The sequence below is a fragment of the Pseudorca crassidens genome, chromosome 6, assembly GCF_039906515.1.
Source record: "Pseudorca crassidens isolate mPseCra1 chromosome 6, mPseCra1.hap1, whole genome shotgun sequence".
NCBI classification, from domain to species: Eukaryota; Metazoa; Chordata; class Mammalia; order Artiodactyla; family Delphinidae; genus Pseudorca; species Pseudorca crassidens.
Genome location: NC_090301.1, coordinates 72,457,768 through 72,477,194, shown reverse-complemented (window position 1 = coordinate 72,477,194; position 19,427 = coordinate 72,457,768). Strand labels below are relative to the sequence as shown.

General features: G+C 44.9%; 1 protein-coding gene across 19 annotated transcripts in view; it reads left to right on the top strand.

The window, feature by feature from the left end:
• PKP4 (plakophilin 4) overlaps positions 1-18,949 on the top strand; it is a 252,134-nt gene extending 233,185 nt beyond the window's left edge. For 14 of the 19 annotated variants that reach the window (XM_067741842.1, XM_067741838.1, XM_067741840.1 and 11 more), the window contains 9 exons: positions 1,532-1,723; positions 1,928-2,101; positions 5,385-5,535; positions 8,874-9,069; positions 11,344-11,428; positions 11,552-11,669; positions 14,224-14,352; positions 16,074-16,147; positions 17,943-18,949. In XM_067741842.1, coding sequence (XP_067597943.1) covers positions 1,532-1,723; positions 1,928-2,101; positions 5,385-5,535; positions 8,874-9,069; positions 11,344-11,428; positions 11,552-11,669; positions 14,224-14,352; positions 16,074-16,147; positions 17,943-18,191 — 1,368 coding nt within the window. In that variant the 3' untranslated portion in view covers positions 18,192-18,949. The remainder of the gene's footprint in view (positions 1-1,531; positions 1,724-1,927; positions 2,102-5,384; positions 5,536-8,873; positions 9,070-11,343; positions 11,429-11,551; positions 11,670-14,223; positions 14,353-16,073; positions 16,148-17,942) is intronic. The other 5 variants (XM_067741845.1, XM_067741843.1, XM_067741844.1 and 2 more) reach the window with 3 other exon arrangements.
• Positions 18,950-19,427: the final 478 nt, after the last annotated feature.

The window sequence follows — 19,427 nt, the reverse complement described above, 5'->3', positions numbered from 1 at the left end:
GTGAACGCCACGGTGGCAGAGGACAGCAGCTGCCGGCCGCCGCCGTCCACGTGCCATTGACTCTTTCCGGAATTCTTGACCATCTCCTCCTTGTTAGGCCACGCTCCAGATCAAAGGGAGACTGTCTCAAAGTAAATAAATAAACAAAGGGAGACTGTCTCAAAGTAAATAAATAAATAAAGGGAGACTGTCTCTAAAAATTACAAGTTAACAGGGACATGAGAACTTAAGAAAATAGCCTTAGAACCATGAAAACTGAGTGACTCCATGTGGCAAAGGATCGACCAGGGTCCAGACCTTCTCTGTGGTTTCTCCTGGGCTCATCGTCAAGGTGATGGCCCCACTGCTCTTTCCTCCAGTTCCGTATCCCCTGCTGCTACAGTCAAATCCATCTGGATCTAAGTATCTACTGAATAAAAGTTCCTGGTCCAGGCACTGGAATCCCCCCAACCTCTCTTCCCTTCTTGCCTCGGTACCAACTCTGGATGCCCCTTTCTACATGCGGTTGCAGTCTTTCACCCACTCCCTCTGTTACCAGCATGTCCCCCTTATCCTTCCCTCCTATTTCCTCCATCCCGGCCCTCTCACAAGGAATTCTGCTCATCATTTTTCAGCTGTGATGCCATCCAGGGTCTGCCCCAGCATCAGGGTCCGGGGAAGGTGGGGAGAAACAGGAAGGAGGGACTAAAAGTGTCAGGGGTCCCAAGGCAGGCTGGGCACTTGTTGTTCAGGATGGGCTGGACGAAGAGGGGCCACAAACAGGCCTGGGGTCGTAAACAGGGGTCTAAGAGGAAAAAGAAGACTGAGTGGTAGGATTGGGGGGGAGCTAGAGGAGAAATTCAAAGTGACAGCCAGGTTTTTATTTGAGCTCCACCTGAACCAAAAGATCTGCAGATGAAATTGAGAGGAATAAGCAAGTTAGAAGGGGAGCTCGCTAGGCAAAACTGAACTTGGTTTTAGACACACTTGGTTGAAGTGAGTTAGCCTGCCAATTAGAGGCATGATACAGACTTTGAGGAACAAAAGGCCATGTACAGAAGGCAAAACGTCAGCAAAGAAAGAGATCAGATCGTGGAACTTTCCACGGGGGGGGGGGCGGAGATGGAAGGAGATGACAAAGATGGCACTTGCGGGGAGGGGCTGTGCCCGGGGTGGAGGCTGGTCGCACCCGCTGTCACGATGAGGATTCCCAGTGGTGAGAAGGGGGGGCTCTGGTAACTTGGGCGCATCTCTGCCACTGCGGCAGCCCTGAGGCAGAGCCCTGGGCATTTTCTTCTCCAGAGCCTTGCACAGTTCCCTCAGCAGGCAGTCAGATCGTCAGCTGCACTGCGGATGGCTCTGCACTCTGTCATTGGGTGTCCCGCCAACAGTCTGGAATCACCGTTCTGACCTTAGACTGTTGCAGTTCCCATAAAGGGAAAAGCAGTTCTTTCACGTTCTACATTTCTTTACTATCACTGGTGCTCAGTACAGAAACACTTTGCACTAATGTGCCACGGTGGTTTTAATCCTACTCTGTGTTGGATTTCAGACCGTGGAGAACTGCGTGTGCACACTGAGGAACCTGTCGTATCGGCTGGAGCTGGAGGTGCCCCAGGCCCGGCCGCTGGGGCTGAACGAATTGGATGACCTACTCGGAAAAGAGTCTCCCAGCAAAGACTTGGAGCCAAGCTGCTGGGGGAAGAAGAAGAAGAAGAAAAAGAGAACACCACAAGAGGATCAAGTTAGCATTTTACTTGACATGAAACTCTAAAGTTTCGTTTCCTCTGGGAGTGAGAAATCACATATTTGGCAAGAAAAAATTTTTTTCTCATGATGCAGTTTTTCTGCTTAGCTCTAGCTGAGTCTAGCAGAAAGGAACGTTTTCAGGTGTTGGACACTGTGTTCACATATTTGCTTCCACTAATGCGTGCTCTTTGTCTTTCAGTGGGATGGAGTTGGTCCTATCCCAGGACTGTCGAAGTCCCCCAAAGGGGTTGAGATGCTGTGGCATCCGTCAGTGGTAAAACCGTATCTGAATCTTCTAGCAGAAAGTTCCAACCCAGCCACCTTGGAAGGCTCTGCTGGATCTCTCCAGAACCTCTCTGCCGGAAACTGGAAGGTAGGATGCCTTCTACGTGTGCACACTTCTTGCAGTCAGATCAGCAATGATCATGGAAAGGGACACGGTTGTTTAGAGTTTGGTAAAGCGGGGGAGGAGAAAAGCAGGGAGACAGCAGTCGGCTCTGGGGATCCAAGGATGAATATGACGTAGCCCTTCCCCATGAGAAGCTGAAGGCTGGCGAGAAAAACAGACAGATGGAGCCAGTACAGTGTAGACCCCATGGGATATGTGTGCGGCAGGGTCTTGGAAGAGGACATCTAACCCAGCCTGGCAGGTGAGGGAGAGGCAAGGAAAGAGGGGAGCCAAAACGTAGGGAAGGGTTCCTGGAAGGGTAGTGCTGCCCAAATGGAACCTTTAAGAATGAGTAGAATTAAGCCAGCAGAGTCAAGGTCGTGGTGTACAGGGAACCAACCAGATAAGGGGACAACAGGGGAAAGGCGTCACAGTGAGGATGCCGTGGGTGGACGCTACAAGCCGCTTGCCGGGACGTGGAGGGTGGGACGAGGAGTGCCCCCGTGGAGCTGGGCCTCGTGACCAGGCCTGACGGCCAAGCTTCAGGAGCTGGGACCCAACCTTCGGACCAGAGGGGCCGCTGAAAGGGTTTAAGGAGGCCAACGACACAGGCTGATGTGGACACTGTTGGATCCCATCTGCAGCAGCGCAGAAGGCGAATTTGAAGTAGAGGAAAGTTGAGGCTGGGATTCTGTAGGGGAGTCTGGTGAGAGATGCCGAGGGCCTGAATTAGAGCTGAGGCTGGGCCGCCATTCCTGTCTCAGACACTTATAGAACATACACATGGCAAAGTTTCCACCTCCACTAATACGTGTGTGACTTCTTTAGGAAAACTGAAGGTGATTTCTACCGTTACCACTATAAGCAAGTTCTCAAAACTTTTTAAATGTCATCTAACAACTTCCCAGACAATCCTTGTTTGAAACAGTTCAACCTCTAGAAATTTCCTAACAAGTATATTTTAGTAGAATTACTATAATGCTTGTTTTTGACTACTTCCTCCATCACCCCCTCCCCAAATGAAAATTGGCCATCGTTTTTTCTGTGACAGTGAAAAGCATTGCTAGGCCTAGGTAAGGTTTGTTTCATGCGGCCAGATGCTCTAATGAATCTATGCAGATAATTACAGCCTAGCGCTAAGACACCATGGCTATTTTGTTATTGTTCTTGATACGTGTGTGACTGAGTCACTTTGCTGTACAGCAGAGGTTGGCACAGCACTGGGAATCAACTATAGGTCAATAAAAGTGAATAAATAAATAAATTTTTAAAAAATTAAAAGTGCTGGGCTTCCCTGGTGGCGCAGTGGTTGAGAGTCCACCTGCCGATGCAAGGGTCACGGGTTCGTGCCCCGGTCCGGGAAGATCCCACATGCCATAGAGCAGCTGGGCCCGTGAACCATGGCTGCTGAGCCTGTGCGTCCAGAGCCTGTGCTCCGCAACGGGCGAGGCCACAACAGTGAGAGGCCCGCGTACCGCAAAAAAAAAAAAAAAAAATTAAAGTGCTAATAGCTTAGCATCTAAGTGCTGGCTCTGGAGCCAGACCCCTTGGCCTTGAATCCTCCCCCACCCGCCTTACTAGCTGGGGGCCTCAGATCTCTCTGTCCTCAGTTTCATCATCTATAAAATGGAAATAATACCTACCTCATTTGGCGGTTTTAAGGATTAAATGAGATAAATTTGGAGGACCCAGGAGAGGGCCTAGCACATAAGTATCAAAAATATTTATGTTGGTGACTCAGTGTTCACCTCCAGCTTCTTATGACCTGAGACTCATTTGATGATAATAAGAAAAAAGACAATGATTAAAATAGATACGATTTGAGTTGTAGAATTTTATTTTCTGGGATCTTTAGTAAATAAACGTTAAATGGCAAGGTCGTTTAAAATATAAACATTATATGGAAGTGATTTCAAAAGTGTCTAAAATAGTAAATCAAAATATTGGCCCTCATTAAGAAAACAAGATAAACATGGCCACAGATGTGATAAGTCAGAAGCTATCTGGGAGTGGTGATGGCTGTAGTGCTCTGGAAGGGAGGTACCCAGGGCTGGGCTGAGCCAGTTGGTCTCCAAGCGAGATAGGTGTTGGTTCTGTCCTTGCAGATTTCAGAGAGAGAAGTTGCCAAAGCTGCCCAAGTCCTTTACCTGATAGCAAGTCATGTGTTCTATTTCTCTTGCAGATATCATTTGATTTGGAAAATAGGAGTATTGACTTCATCCGAAGGAAGCTAATAGGATCTTTGAAATGCATCTTTTCCTTTTATTTGTGTTATTAGAATAATCTCTTCTGTTGGTATTAAGGAGACTGAGTAGTCAGTCACATATTTTCATGTTCAAAATAATACAAATGGCTGGCAGATCTGTGTCCTCGTGTCTTGACCACAGCAGGAAAGTATTAGATATTTTATGAGCAACATTTTTCAATTATCCTAAATTTTGAAAGACAATTTGCATTGGGAAAAATGTCAGTGAAAACTCAAAACAAGATTAAAGACCCATTTTCAAATGTTACTTTTTTTGTTTATTTGTTTTCTCGATGATTTAGTGTTCGTTCCCAATTCATACGGTGCCCAAACTGACTCACCTTACACACTTGCCTCTTAATCACAAAAGAAGTTCTTGACTGTGGATTAAAAAAAAATAGCAGCAGCAGCTAACTAATCTTGAATGGTAAAGCATTTTGCACACAAATATACTTACTTTTTCACCAGTGTGTATTAATTACAATGCTCAATGTTCCTGGAGAATTCCTCTTCTTCTGAGGCAAGGGATTTTTTTCCAAGCAATTTCCTTGAAAGGTTACTAAACTGTAAATATTGTTGCAGAGAATACAGGGGAGAAATGACTTGATGGAAACAGGTTCTCCTTTAATGTGCACTGACCAGTTACCCTCTCTGCCATCCTATTTATAGCCTCTGGACCTGGCCTGGGGCCAACTGCAGAGAAGACACGCCATCCGTCCTTAATCATGTTTATGTAGCTGAAGTAGAAAATAATCACTGCCTTCTCTTTTCTACCCAAAAATATCTGCCAGATGGTGGCTTGAGCTTTTCAGGCTTTGGGATTTCTTTTTAAATCAGTCATCCTAGCTTATCTTTCTCCCAAACTGGTTTTCTCCTGACTGGCATCACAGATGTAATCTCCCGTTGGAAAGAAAACATTTAATCTATTAGTTTATCTTTTGGAAACATCTTTTTTTAGGCAACAGTAACATCTGAGAGTTGAACTCTGTTTTATATTACTTATTACCTTGTTTTATTTCCTAGTTTGCAGCGTACATCCGAGCAGCTGTCCGCAAAGAAAAAGGGCTCCCCATCCTTGTAGAACTTCTGAGAATGGACAATGATAGAGTTGTTTCTTCTGTGGCGACTGCCTTGAGGAATATGGCCCTAGATGTCCGCAACAAGGAGCTCATAGGTATGTTCTGGTGACCAGGTGAGCTATAAAGAGAGAAACAACAGCGTTTATAAAACTCTTCTTTTGATTTATAAAAATATGACATTTAAAATGATTAACAACTCAGTCCTAGTCCCCGGTGTCTTGGCATGTTTGGTGCCCGTGTGTCTGTCCTTTCTGACCATTCCTTTTCAGCAAGAGGCAGCCTCATTCATTAAACACTGGATCAGGAAGGTAAATTTTCAGAAGAGCTAGCAATTTCAGTCATACATTATAAAACTGCTGGTAGATTTGGTGTATCTGTTTTCCCAGAGAGTCATTTCTTGAACAACCAAAAAGGTTTAATTCTCCCTTTTCTGATTTTTGAGACGTATCTGCTAATTCTCCAACACTACCGTGTTCTAAATTAGAAAAAAGAAATCACATGAATGTTTTATAGCTTTTCCCTCTCACATCTGTGTAAGTGCTCGCCTTAAAACAGAGGCACTGTTCCGAGGCCTGACCCCAGGGCAGGGTCAGGATGAGGATAAGGCAAGCGAGGCACACAGGGTGCACGATTTTAGGAGGCATTCACCCTTGGGTCCATCCAGACGTCGGGTTGGCGCTTGCATGAACTTGAGAATGAGTGCCTCTTCAAAGTTGTGCACCCACGGCAGCTTAGCTTGCTTACCTCCAGAGCATGGCCACATCCCAAGCAGAGTGTGGGGAAAAGAAAAGATCAGAGACCCTCCAGTGGACCTCAGGTTAAACCCTGGATGTGCTGCTCACTGGCGGTATAACCTGGAGTGTCCTGTATGGAGCCCATGTGGGCTTCATTCCTTCTTCTGAACTGAAAACTCTCCCTTGGTTCCCATCTCTGAAAGGGAGCTGCCCATGCCTGCACTCGTCACCGTGGGCTTGCTGTGAAAATGCCCCTTGTAAACCCCCCAGCTCCACGCCAGTCCTACAGCCGATGACAGGTCGGGGAGAAGGAGGGAAAATTTGACAAGATCTTATGTGGATTAGTGGATATATATTGAACTCATATTAAAATACACCTGCCATGATAGAGCAAGACAAAGGTGGAGAGAGAAAAGGAACAAGGACAACAATGTTTACCTCAGAGAGTGTCTACGAGGAGTCACCACGGCCCCTCACACAGTGCCTGGTAGACGTGCTATTTTAAATTATTGCCTGGATTAACCTGCTCTTAAAACACTGTCTCTTCGGGCCAAATTGTACCCCCCGGAGAGGAAAGGAGGCTCTTCCATGCCCTGTTCATAGCCAGCTCATGCCTGATTCCAATAGATGTGTTATAGCTCCAAGATCCCACATTTCCTTGAGAGAAATCCTTTAGGTCCCTAAAAAGATATTTTTTAAGTTATTTGTTACATCTATATTATTTGAATTTCTTATAAGAAGCCCGTATAGTTTGGGAGTTCTTAATGCTAAAAAACAGTGTTGGCCACACACACCTTGTGTCCTGTAATTCCACAAATGGGAGGAGAGAGATGGGAGAGCAGAGGGTGCACAGCCAGCTCCATGAGTGCTAAGACCTTGGGGAAGAACGAATGTATATTCAGGGGCGTCGCCTTCTCTCGGTGCATCCCTGTGTTTTCTGTGAATGTCCTCACCCCCTTTTAAACTTTCACGCGTGTTTTCTCTCTCCGCTGATGAGCATTATTTTACCCAGCTGGAGTACACTTGAGCTGTCTCAGGAGTCACTTTTTCTTGTTTCCCCATGAAGATCCCTGCCTTCCTGTGTGGTCTGAGCCCCTCCCATAATCAGTATTGGACTCTGATTTACCCAGCACTTCTGTTGCTAAGAAGCATGCCCTTCTCTGACCTCTTCACTCTCTCCTCACATCCGTCACCAGCGCTAGCCATGGACTTTCTCTCCAGAGCCGTTTTTTACGAGGAAACAAAGTTTTGTCAGTTCACAAAAGTTGCTGCATACTCAACTGAGTCTGACCAAGCCAGCTGTCTGGGCTGCAGGCTCTGAAGGGACCACTAGGGTCACTCACAGACCGAGTGACTGGCCTTCTCCCAAGCCTCCAGAGTGCAGTTTAAAATTGTGCCGTAGCAAAGTGACGAATTACATGTCGTGGACCTTTTGGTCATTCGTGAGTATTCAGAATCACCAGTGCTAACTTATCATCTGTTCTTAAAAACCACATTTATCTTCTGGCTTACAGTGTCATCACTGCTTTTCCACTCTTCCTAACAACGTTCTCTGTGAGTTATGCCCGCGTCTTCACTTTGACGTGCTGTAAATTATGCGGCGTGTACTCAGGCCCTGTCTTCTTCTGCTTGCCATTGTGTATAAATAGGTCTTCAATAAAAACCCCATTTAGCATCCACTCAGTTATTAGCATAGGGAGAAAAGCTAAGAAAATATTTACTTCAGTTTTAGTTAATTTCTTTTGTCTGCAGTACAGTTATTCCAGTTTGTCAGTCAGTAACTGAAATGGAAAAAGCTTGAGATAATCTCTTTTTGGAGAAGAGTAAGGGGAATTGAGGATCTGTACGGAAATGCCTCAGTAGCAAAGGGACACCCCAGCCTGGTCCTGTCGGGAACTTTATTATTGCACTACTTCTGGGACGTAACATGCCCTTAATCTTCATACCAGAATTATACTTCTGTCTTCTTTAAAAGAAACGAGCATGTTGTTACTGATGTCAGACCAACTGATATAAACCCTCAACTTGATAAAAATGTGGGATGAATTGGGAGATTGGGATTGACATATAGAGATATATATATATATATATATATATATACACCAATATGTATAAAATAGATAACTAATAAGAACCTGCTGTATAAAAAAATAAGATAAAATTCAAAAGTTTTGAAAAAAAAAAAGTGTAACTGTACCCAGTTCACATGTTGAGATCTAGAAAGATTTCATGAGTTGTTTGGCAGCCTTACTTGGTCCAGCTTAAAATTTCTTCAAAGAAAAGTTTTTAAAGGCTTTAAGAGGAAGTTGTATTTCCTATATGACGCATAGGAACTGAATGGAGAGTAAAATTTACTGTCATAATTCCTTTATTCTTGCTGTTAATGAAAATAGTGGAACTAAAGCAACTTGTTTGTTACACCCAGTTTTATACCCTGATTTACATTTTCTTTCAGCAATTTGCAGTAAGGTTTTATAAACCAATCATTTCTTCGAGCAGCATGGCCATAGATGTTAACCTGCCCCATACAGTTAAAATGTTTGTTATTTCTTCTTTACCGTGGATTTTTTCTTTCCGGTTATTGTCTCTTTTGAGGTTTTGTTTTCAAGAGACTGCACAGTCACAACCTTTCAATGACAACAATAACAAAAACCAGGTCCCTTCCAAAAGTGGAATGAGCTCTCTTTTGCCTCGGGCAGGTAAATACGCCATGCGAGACCTGGTCAACAGGCTTCCGGGTGGTACCAGCCCCAGCGTGCTGTCGGATGAGACCGTGGCAGCCATCTGCTGCGCCCTGCACGAGGTCACCAGCAAGAACATGGAGAATGCCAAGGCCCTGGCTGACTCGGGGGGCATAGAAAAGCTGGTGAACATAACCAAGGGCAGAGGAGACAGGCAAGTCTGCTGCAAGGAGACGCCAGCGCCAGGCCCTCATTCCTGTGACAAGGGCCTTGGTCGAGGATACACTGCTTATTGGGAAGGATTTATCTGTGCACTTCTCACGTGCCAATAAGCTAAGCGGTTTCCAGCAGTTAAAACCTGTTTTTTGCTGGGAGAGGTATCTGTGGTCATGTGGCCCCTTTTCTGCTCTTTATTTTCTTAGAGCATCCCTCACCCCTACTGTCATTCCTGTCCCTAAAGCCACATTTGGCCGTTTTGACTCCTGGAAGAATCAGACGTTTCATGAGGAGGAAAACCTGGGGCCCCATCTCCCTTGGATGTTTGGCTCTGCTCCAGGCTCCAGGGCCTGTTCTGCAAGAACATCTTCTTAAATCCTCAGTTCTGGGATTATTTCACCTAAATAATATTTCACCTAAAATCACCACGTGCAGCAGAGCCAGAGCCTGTTGTGTGGCCTCAGGATGTGCCCTGGGCTTGGATCATACCTCTCTTGTGGGTGACACCCAAGTGATGAAGCAGCAGAAGTAGGGATTAGAGAATTGGTGGCAAAAATGGAAGGTTTCTTGTCACGGAGCTATAGCAGTGACTGTGAATTTGCCTTAGTATCAGATCAGAGAATCCTTCAAGGAAGCTGGAAGTGTAGGGCTGCTTGTCCCATACAACAGGACAGTAGCCTCCCAATCAGTCGTAAAATGGCCCACCCGTCCCCCCACTCTCCTCCTGCACACGGCAGTGGCTTCCCCGGGGTTATTTACGACCCCTCTGGCATCTGACAGCCCCCCCGGAGCGGGTGCCTTGTCTTTTCATTCACTGCTGCATCCTCGGTATCTAGAACAAAGACTGGCCCATAGTAGTAAACATTTATTAATTGGCTGAGTGTCAGTACTAGAACTCACACTATGTGTACTTTTTTTTTTTTTTTTTTTTTTTTGCGGTACGCGGGCCTCTCACTGTTATGGCCTCTCCCGTTGTGGAGCACAGGCTCCGGACGCGCAGGCTCAGCGGCCATGGCTCACGGGCCCAGCCACTCCGTGGCATGTGGGATCTTCCCGGACTGGGGCACGAACCCGTGTCCCCTGCATCGGCAGGCGGACTCTCAACCACTGCGCCACCAGGGAAGCCCCTGTGTATACTTTTGAAGAATAATGTAGCAAATCATATTCTCACCCCGCAGAAACCACAGCTACCAACATTATTCATATTTCCTTTCAGTCCTTTTCTGTTAGGTATCTTTTTTTATCTCATTAGTAATAAGTGCAAACACACTCATTTTTATTTCAAAGGAAACGAAACATTACAGATAAAGCTAAGGCCCTGTTCCACTAACTCCCCCTCCAGCTCCCTTCCACTCTCCTGTAAGAGTAACCGAAATCACATTTAGTGCTCCCAAAATTTTGTGAGATAGGCTTTATTCGTGAAAGGCATTAAAAACAGGCTGGAGAAATGCTGAACCAGTGCCAAAATCTTTGTATATTGAAAAAAAAAGTCTAATTTTTTTTTTCCAATACAAGAGATTCAGAAAACCTGGATCAAATCAAGCTGTCTTCTGAACGTACACTTATTTTCCTTTTGATTAACTCACCAAGCTTCTATCTCTTGCCCACCTGCCACGTGCTACAGCAGTGAGCAGTTCACACCTGCCCGCAGGTAGCTTACGTTCCATGGGTGGAACAGACAAGGTACCAGTGGAATGAGCAGCGCCTGTGGATGGTGCTGAGTGAAAGGCAGATAATAAAATCGGGGACAGTGATTGGGCTTGCCAGGGCGAGGAGGGGTTGTCACAATTTCAGACACACTGGTCGGGAAGGCCTCAGGGAGAGGGGAGGTAATACCTGACCTTATTTTCCAAGTCAAACACTAGAGCATACAGACACATCTGTTTACAAAGAGGCACAAATGACAAGAAGGCAGTGAACATGTTTTATATGAAGGCCTAATAATGGGGGTGGGGGGTAACTTAAGTTAACTTGGGAGGGTCCTCAGACACTTGAGATGTGTGATCATGGTCCGAAGTCGTGGGCTCATCCCGACCCCAGCTTCTGACCACAGAGCCAAGTGCCTGTGAGCCTCTCTTTGGTCCTTGCCACCTCTGGCCAGCCCTGAACTTGACTGACTCCCAGGTACACCTGATTCCTTGGTGGTGGTTTCTAGCAGCAGCCTCCTTGCCCCCTGGTCCTTGGAGTGATGGCCTCTTGGCCATTGCTTTGCTGCCAGAGTCTCTTCAAGTGGAGCCGCCCATGTTCATTAACATCCCCACTCTCTCCCTAGATCATCTCTGAAAGTGGTGAAGGCAGCAGCCCAGGTCTTGAATACATTATGGCAATATCGGGACCTCCGGAGCATCTATAAAAAGGTAACTTACAAGAATAGCTCTGGCATAATTATCATTCATGAGAGCACACGCTCGTAATCATTTATTGTAATGAAATGTCATTATCCACTTTGAGAGGTTTCTTTTCCTCTTTTAACTCCACAGGATGGGTGGAATCAGAACCATTTTATTACACCTGTGTCAACATTAGAGCGAGACCGATTCAAATCACATCCTTCGTTGTCTACCACCAACCAACAGATGTCACCTGTCATTCAGTCAGGTCAGTGGGTAAACTCCCCTTCTTGGTGAGAGCATTTGTGTGACAGAACATTGTTTCCCATTCAGAGATCGAACGTACGCTGATTAAGCCTGTCACCTCCAAACACTGAGGAAAGGAGAGTTTGCTCTTCAGGCTGAAAGCCTCCTTTGGGAATTACATGGTATTGTATACAGCAGACCCACTCTCCTCCTTCTGCTTTAAAAGTTTATGTAAGTTTACACCAACTGTGGCGCATAAAAGTATCCCGGGGTCCTCAATAGCATCTGTTCCCCCTAAGATTCTGCTTCACTAGGTTTGCAAAGGGGCCTGGGAACCTGCACTTAATAAGCTGGCCCAGTGATGCGGATACAGGAGAGTGGACGAACACACTTTGAGAACCACTAGGTTGTGCCTGAAAATGGCTGCCCTTGCCTGCCTGCAGGCCCTAAATCTGAAATCTCTTCAAAGTGATTTTTTTCGTTTTCTTGGTGAAAACTCTTAGAAAGAATCCCTTAGACGCGGGCTTTAGACCCATAGCCTGGGAGAGCCGTGATCTCCACCTGCGCCTTACTCCTCAGCAGTTAAAGCTTCATCCCCTGGCTGCCTTCCAGACCCCCAGCATCCATGGCTAATGGGAGCAGGCCCTGCAGGTGGCTTTACAGGAATTCCCTGTGATTTGTAAGTTGGGAATCTTGACAACCACACTACCTACCTATTGGTGGTGTTTAATTTGGTAGAAAGAATGTATTGAGGCTCAGACTGGGTTTTGTCGGGGGGGGGTTGTTTTTTGGGGGGGTTTTTTTTGCATGTAAGAACAGAATATTACTACCAAGTCGATTCAGTCCTGTAAATTTAATTCTTAACTAAATGAAACAGGAAAAGTAATAAATATCTTTTTCTATTCGGCTTTAAATCTCCCATTCTGACATATAAATATTACCTGTTGTATTCAACTGTGCTCCTGCTGGCAGTCTTATTTCTCACGTGGACAAATGTGACCAAAAAGACTAATATATGACTGGTGGTTCTTGTCACATAATTGGACGTCTCCGCTTGTACCAGGAATTTTTAAAAATTATCTCTGCCTACTGCATATGGTGTATATTTATGTCTTAGTTTTTAAATTATGAGTTGTTTTCTTGAAAGAGACCTCTGCTTGGTTTTTGGTACATCTTGCTGGGTTCCCAGGTGTAGCCTGAGGCTGTCTTGCTTTATAAAAATGCTCAGGATTCTTTAGAGACTCAGGAAGAGGGGTGCCCGGAGAAGCAAGAGAGTTTGCTGTTTAACGAAAGGCATGTGTACAGGCAAAAGAATAATTTCAGACAAATCAGGACATAGTCACTAAGCAATGAACTCGTTTTGAGGACCTCTTAAATATACGCACTGGACAGTGCTGACAGGCCCCGTCCAAGTTCCTAGGTCCCTCTCTGGATTCCATTTGAAGGTAGGATCTGATTCACACTTGTTTCTCCATTTATTCTGAGGACTGATCATCCACCCCTCAGCACTAGCACGGCATCTGCTTACGGGCACATCTCATATCTTGCTGATGTAATTATGGGAGGTGGGTGGCGATGGCCTCTGTCCTCCTACCTTGTAGAAAGTAGGCAGGATGAGAAGCACATAGACACTGCCCATGCATGCTCACTGTGTGTCAGTGAAGTGACTTTCTAGGGAAAATATTTTGATGTCAGTCTTCCTCTGAAAGCATCCGTGCACACAAAACCACTGGTAGCAGGGCCTGGGGCCTGCCGCTTTGAAGTGGATCCAGTGAATAAGTGACCACTCTTAATTACAAGATACTTCATTGCAAGCAAGATGTTTTTTTTTAATGAGAAAAAGAAGATGTTTTCCTTCTGTGCAAAAATGTCCCAGCAGGACACCCATGGGTAGACACGTTATTATGAAATGTTTGGCTCCAGCTGGGATAAAAAAGCTGGGCCTTTGTGAGGCCTGGGCTTCTCAGCACCATGAGCTTGATGAGCAGGGCTTACGGAGTTTATAAATTTCCCTGACAGCTGATCACCATAAAAAGAATTATAAATTTTATGGGCTGGGCACTCTTATTCAGACACATTTAGAGATGCAGATATTTCTGAAATCATCAGAAATCAAAACATGCCGTAAAACATCTACTTACTGAAGAGCTATACATAACGGATAATAGATGGGTGTGTTACGAGTAAGTGAACTGAGATCATAAAGCAGCAAATGGAACTCTTGCATGACTGGGAAGTTACCATCACTCGGTTTCGAAGGCCCGAGCAGGTGGTTGAGACCCACCGTGTCAGTGGGGAAGCCGCATGATCCCTGCAACCACGTGCTGTGGCTCTCTAGCAAGCTTGGGGGTTGACAGTGCTGATCCTCACAGTGGCCGGCCTGCAGGTCACCTTCCAGAGACCCAGGGCTGGCTGCCCTACGACTCACAGCACCTCTAAGAGCTGACTTTAGTGCCAGCCACGTGCACTTCTAATTACTGACCTTTGTTTTTCCAGAGGGGACTTTCTAGAGACACTGACAGCCTGATTTCTCTTTCTTCTCTCTCTCTCCCTCCTCCTCTTGCCTCTCCCTTCAGTCGGCAGTACCTCTTCCTCACCAGCACTGTTAGGAATCAGAGACCCTCGCTCTGAATACGATAGGACCCAGCCACCTATGCAGTATTACGGTAGCCAAGGGGATGCCACACATAGAGGCCTGTACCCTGGTAAGACGCCAGTCGGGTGTGTGATAGAGTATCTCGAAAAGCCGCGTGTCCCCAGGCACTTGGCCGGTGGCCTGGGAGGTAACCTCTGCCTGCAATGAGATGGTCCCCCAGCAGCAAACCATGGTCCAGTCTCTGCATCTCCTGCTTCAGGGCCTTTTCCACTTGTTTTAAGTAAAAACAAGTGAGGGTAGTGGTCTGGTGACCGCACATAAAATGAGCACTGTATCCAAACGAGAAAGCGTTTCCGACTCCCCTGCAGCGCAGGCCCTTTGTCCTGCCCCCCTCCCCCCTCCCCTGTGTGTTCCAGAACCCTGAGCTCTGTGACACTTGGCAGGCCCACATCTCCTGGACTGACTCATAAATTCAAACCTGCGGATGGAGATTAATTCCACTTACATTTTTGTGGAGAAGTGTTTGAATGAATAACAAAATATATAACGGGATTCTCCTCAGAGTGATTATTTTTTAAGAATAACAAAAATGATGTTGCCCAGTATTAATATTTTTATGTCCTATTCAGAAAGCCCTGTATATAATTTACTTAAAGAAGGCCAACCTGAAGGGTTACCAAGGTTTCCTATTGTCTCCATTCTCAACTATGTTGCAAATTAGTACTCTACAGGTTTCAAATGAAGCAGTGTGAGCTACCAAAAAGTGGGGGGGAAACCCTCCTTTCTCAACAACAACAAAAAAAAACTGTTTCTTAAAAAGAAAGAAATAAAAACTGGTGGCAATTTAACAACTGCTGGGGGAGCAGTCTCAGTTGTGCTGTTGTCTTTAAGATTGTGATTTCACAGGACTGTTTACTAATCAACTACTGTTACTATGGCAATTAATAGCTCAGAAAATTGCAGATGCTACATTTCAAACACCAAGCTCTTTGCAGAGGAAATGCACATACCAACTGAAGTGCATTGTTGCTTCAGGTTTGCGGCAGCCTGCTTTATTTTAAAGATCGCCTCCTTAGCATGCACGCCCTTCTGTATCTTCTTTGCTTGCTTCAATAAACTAATTTGCCTCAAATATGTTTCATTTTCCTCATTAAAAAAAAAATAAAAATCTTTGCTAGCCTTAACAGTACTTGAAGGGTACCCAATGACATCATTGGGAGTCTACTGTGGACTCATGAAGACAGCTATCTGATTACCAGGTTCTTTTTGTTTTGAAACATACTTAAATATGGTGGACACAAGGATGTGCCCCCAGGTGGCCGGCCTGTTAGAACACACCTGTGCCTGCTCCTTCCAGGACCTGGGATTTTGAATCAACGCTGTTCTGAGGGCATGGAGCTTGTTCCACTGTGTTTCCCTACCCCCTCATCTGACCCAGTTCTCTAGCTCAGAGCCCTGGAAAAGCCGTGTTCCTTGGCACAGGGAGCGAGTCTGCTCTTCAGAGCCAGCCAGGGAAATCTTCACAGGTGGGAAGAGCTCAACCCGAGGTTGAGAAGGAACCCTTTTTGGATGAGCTATGCATTGGCATTGCTTTTTGGTGAAACACACAGCCTCTCTTTGCCGTATTCATTAGCCCCTAAGAACCCTGGGTAAGCAGCAAGCAGGCTTGATCCAGGGCACCCAGGCTGCTGACTGGTCCGGGGCTGTGCTGGCACCGGGGAAGGCAGGGCCTGTCGGGGACGCCACCAGCCCTAGAGCAGGGAGTCCACACAACCTAATGGGACAGAGTAATGAGCACTAGTTTTAATTTCGTAAAATATTTTCTTACAGGCTCCAGCAAACCTTCACCAATTTACATCAGTTCCTATTCCTCACCAGCAAGAGAACAAAATAGACGGCTACAGGTGAATTTGCAATATCATTTTTACAGAAGGCCGATTAGCAGGGATCAACACAGTAAGGGGTCCGCGCCGGTTGACTTACCTGAGCTGGGCCCACCCGGCAGGGGCCGAGGAGCTTTCCCGGGGGAATCTCTGCTCCTCGGAAGCTCATCCGTGGTTTAAGCAAATCACTTCCACAATAGCCTTATGTCCTTGCATATCCGAATTGGTACCACCATGCCACTGATGGCAACCAGCTGAGAAGTCTTTAACTCCTATTCTTTGCCCAACAGTTTCTTTTCCCCACTCTTATTTTTTTTTTCCTGTTAATCTTTAAAATCTCTTCCATCCTGTGGGTGCGGAAAGGTTGGTAAGCACACTTCATTCTCTCTTCTCATTGTTCTTTTTTGTACGTACACCTCTTTCTCCATCTTCATGACTCCCTCGCATCCAAGCCTCCGTGGTTTGAAAACACCTGAGTCCACAGCCAGATCTCTATTAGGCTCAGAGGTCAGAGTGGACCCAGCCCTGCAGGGGTGAATTCCACTCTCCATCACAGTAGGGACTAGTGATTGTAACGTTCAATCTCTGCGTTCATGAGGGGCCTTGAAGTTCATTTTGGTCCTTCCTGATGCCATGTCCACCTGGGCCATCTGATCTCTCCTCTTACCTTCCATTAACACATGAGCAACTGGGGGTTTCCCAAACAAGCCTGTATCCTGCTCTGCAGAAAAGGATGCTCTTAGACCTCCCTTCACATCATCTTTTCTCTGTAGATGGAAGAAGAAAAACCTCTCAAGTTACTCATAATCTTCTTTAGCCAGGAGAAATAGCCTCAGAATCGTAACTCTAATTAAAAAGCAAGTTTAGCTCTGAAATCCTTATAATATTAGAATGCGTTTAGTTCCAGAACGTGGTGTTGATACCTATGTGATAAATATGTTACATCTTACTAAGAGGGGGATTTGGGCATGATCGGGGGAAAGACAGACATTAGAATCATTACAGTTTTTCTCCAAACATGTTTGAAGAAATTAATGTGAGGTCAGAGATAAGACAACACAAAAGAAAATGAGGGCAGGGGTGGATGAAGCCCACCTGTGTTTCACCTTGCTTCCTTACAGATGGAGTTATTATTAGCCCCAGCTTGGGGAAGTCTTTTCCTTTAGAATTGTATGTGCTCACGTATCTCTTCTAATTTTGCTACTCTCCTGCCCAGAGACTGCCTTATTCCTTTAAAAGCACAGCCAGCAGGGTTTCCAAAGTGTGACTGTTCACCAAACTACATATTTCTTTTTCTTTTTTATAAACATCTTTACATGTTTCTTTTAAAACTGAGGGATGGACTCAATCTTCATCTCTGAGGTAAATGTTTTAAAAGATGGTTGTGCAATTACACAACAATCCAAAGCCCAAAAATCCAACCTTTAACTAATGTGCTAATGGTTTCCCTGTGTCAAAGCAAAAATCAAGTCTGTCCTTTCATTGGGCACGCCCAGGTCACAGGCTCCTCCACAGCAGAGCACGGAACTCGGCCTCTAGTAAGGAGGGAGGTGTCTTGGGTTCTCCCAAGGCGCTGACTTCTAGAGGCCATAGGAAAGGACTTGAGCAAACTGCCGGCCTGCCTGTAAACATAGTATAAAATCCCTACGGTCCACTAGTGAACATACAGTATGCACCAGAAACAACTTTCAACCATAAATTCACAAACACTGAAAATTGCTTTAAAAATATGAAGCAGGAAGCCCACGTTAATTTTCCCTAAACATGTACTTCCAAAAATTGCCTTGATTTATTTGCTTTTTCATTTTGTCAACAGCATCAACAGCTGTATTATAGTCAAGATGACTCCAACAGAAAGAACTTTGATGCATACAGATTGTATTTGCAGTCTCCTCATAGCTATGAAGATCCTTATTTTGATGACCGAGTTCACTTTCCAGCTTCTACTGATTATTCAACACAGTATGGACTGAAATCGACCACAAATTATGTAGACTTTTATTCCACTAAACGACCTTCTTACAGATCAGAACAGTACCCAGGGTCCCCAGACTCGTGGGTGTAGCATCAATGCTTGGGAGAGGAACTCTTTCTTTCTAACCTTGTTTGGATTGAGATGAGAAGTCCGTCTTGCTGATTTGCTGATGAAATGTGAAAGTGACATGGAAGGAATGAGTGAAGAGAATTTTTTTTTCTTTTTTGAGGAATTATCAGGGAAGTGAGGCAACCTTTGGGAGGGAGGACTTTCTAAGCTCTACTTAGGCATTAGATCTAATTACCTGTAGATTCTATAGTCTGGTGAAGGTGTGGGCGATGTGATGAGAGGTTTGTGAAATGGGTGAAATGAGATGGGGGATGTGTAGGTCAAATCAAATTAAAGATGATTTTTTTAATGTGAATAAGTTATGTTCTGATAGTTTGTACAGAAAAAAAATAATAAAATGGATGCCCTTCATGTTTTATTGCTATTACTAAATGTCAAGATTGTATGCTATTGTGTCTTGTAAATTTCTTTTGTTGGTGTAAATATGGAAATGCCACATTGGTTGAGTGCCATCATCTGTAACGCAGTGTGTCATTTGAAAAGAGATTTGAAGAAACTGACAGCTTAAAAAACAAACGGGAAACCCAAGGAATCGTTAGCTGTTAAAAACAAACTACAACATCCTTTGTTTTCAAAATGAATAGTGTACCTTTGAAGCACAAAGTCCAGTCTGGTATAGCAGCGCCATGCCCATTCCCTTGCCTCTTTCATAGGACACTTCACTGCCATTTTCTATGCACATGAAAGAAAAATAAATGTGGAAATTTCATCCTTGGAAATTTGTTCCCTGTTCTTTTTTTTTTTTTCTGTGTATGACACGGAAAAGCAGATTGATAAATGCGAATCTCATTGCATCATGTAGGAAACGGCTTAAATATATCGAACTATTTTGGACTTTTCCTAGTTCTGTACAGTTAATACACTTTGTGAGATGGACTATACCAAAGAATGAAGCTGTGAACTTTCCTCCTCTTTACCTATCTTAGTGTTTTTATTTCTTGGGTTCTGTTTTGAATCTAATGCCCATTACCGTTTTATCATGTTTTTTTTCCAGACTGCTGTATATTTAACACCACTTTTCAACGAAGAGAAATTACATCTGGCAGCCTGGCCCTAACTAAATTGACAGACTCCTTTGGGCATCACTTTAAGAACTCCATAACTACATAAGAACAGTGGTCGGGCATTTATTGGTTGGCACCAACGTAATAGACCAAAACAAATTGTAAATTATTTTGCTAAGTGATTCCATGAGAC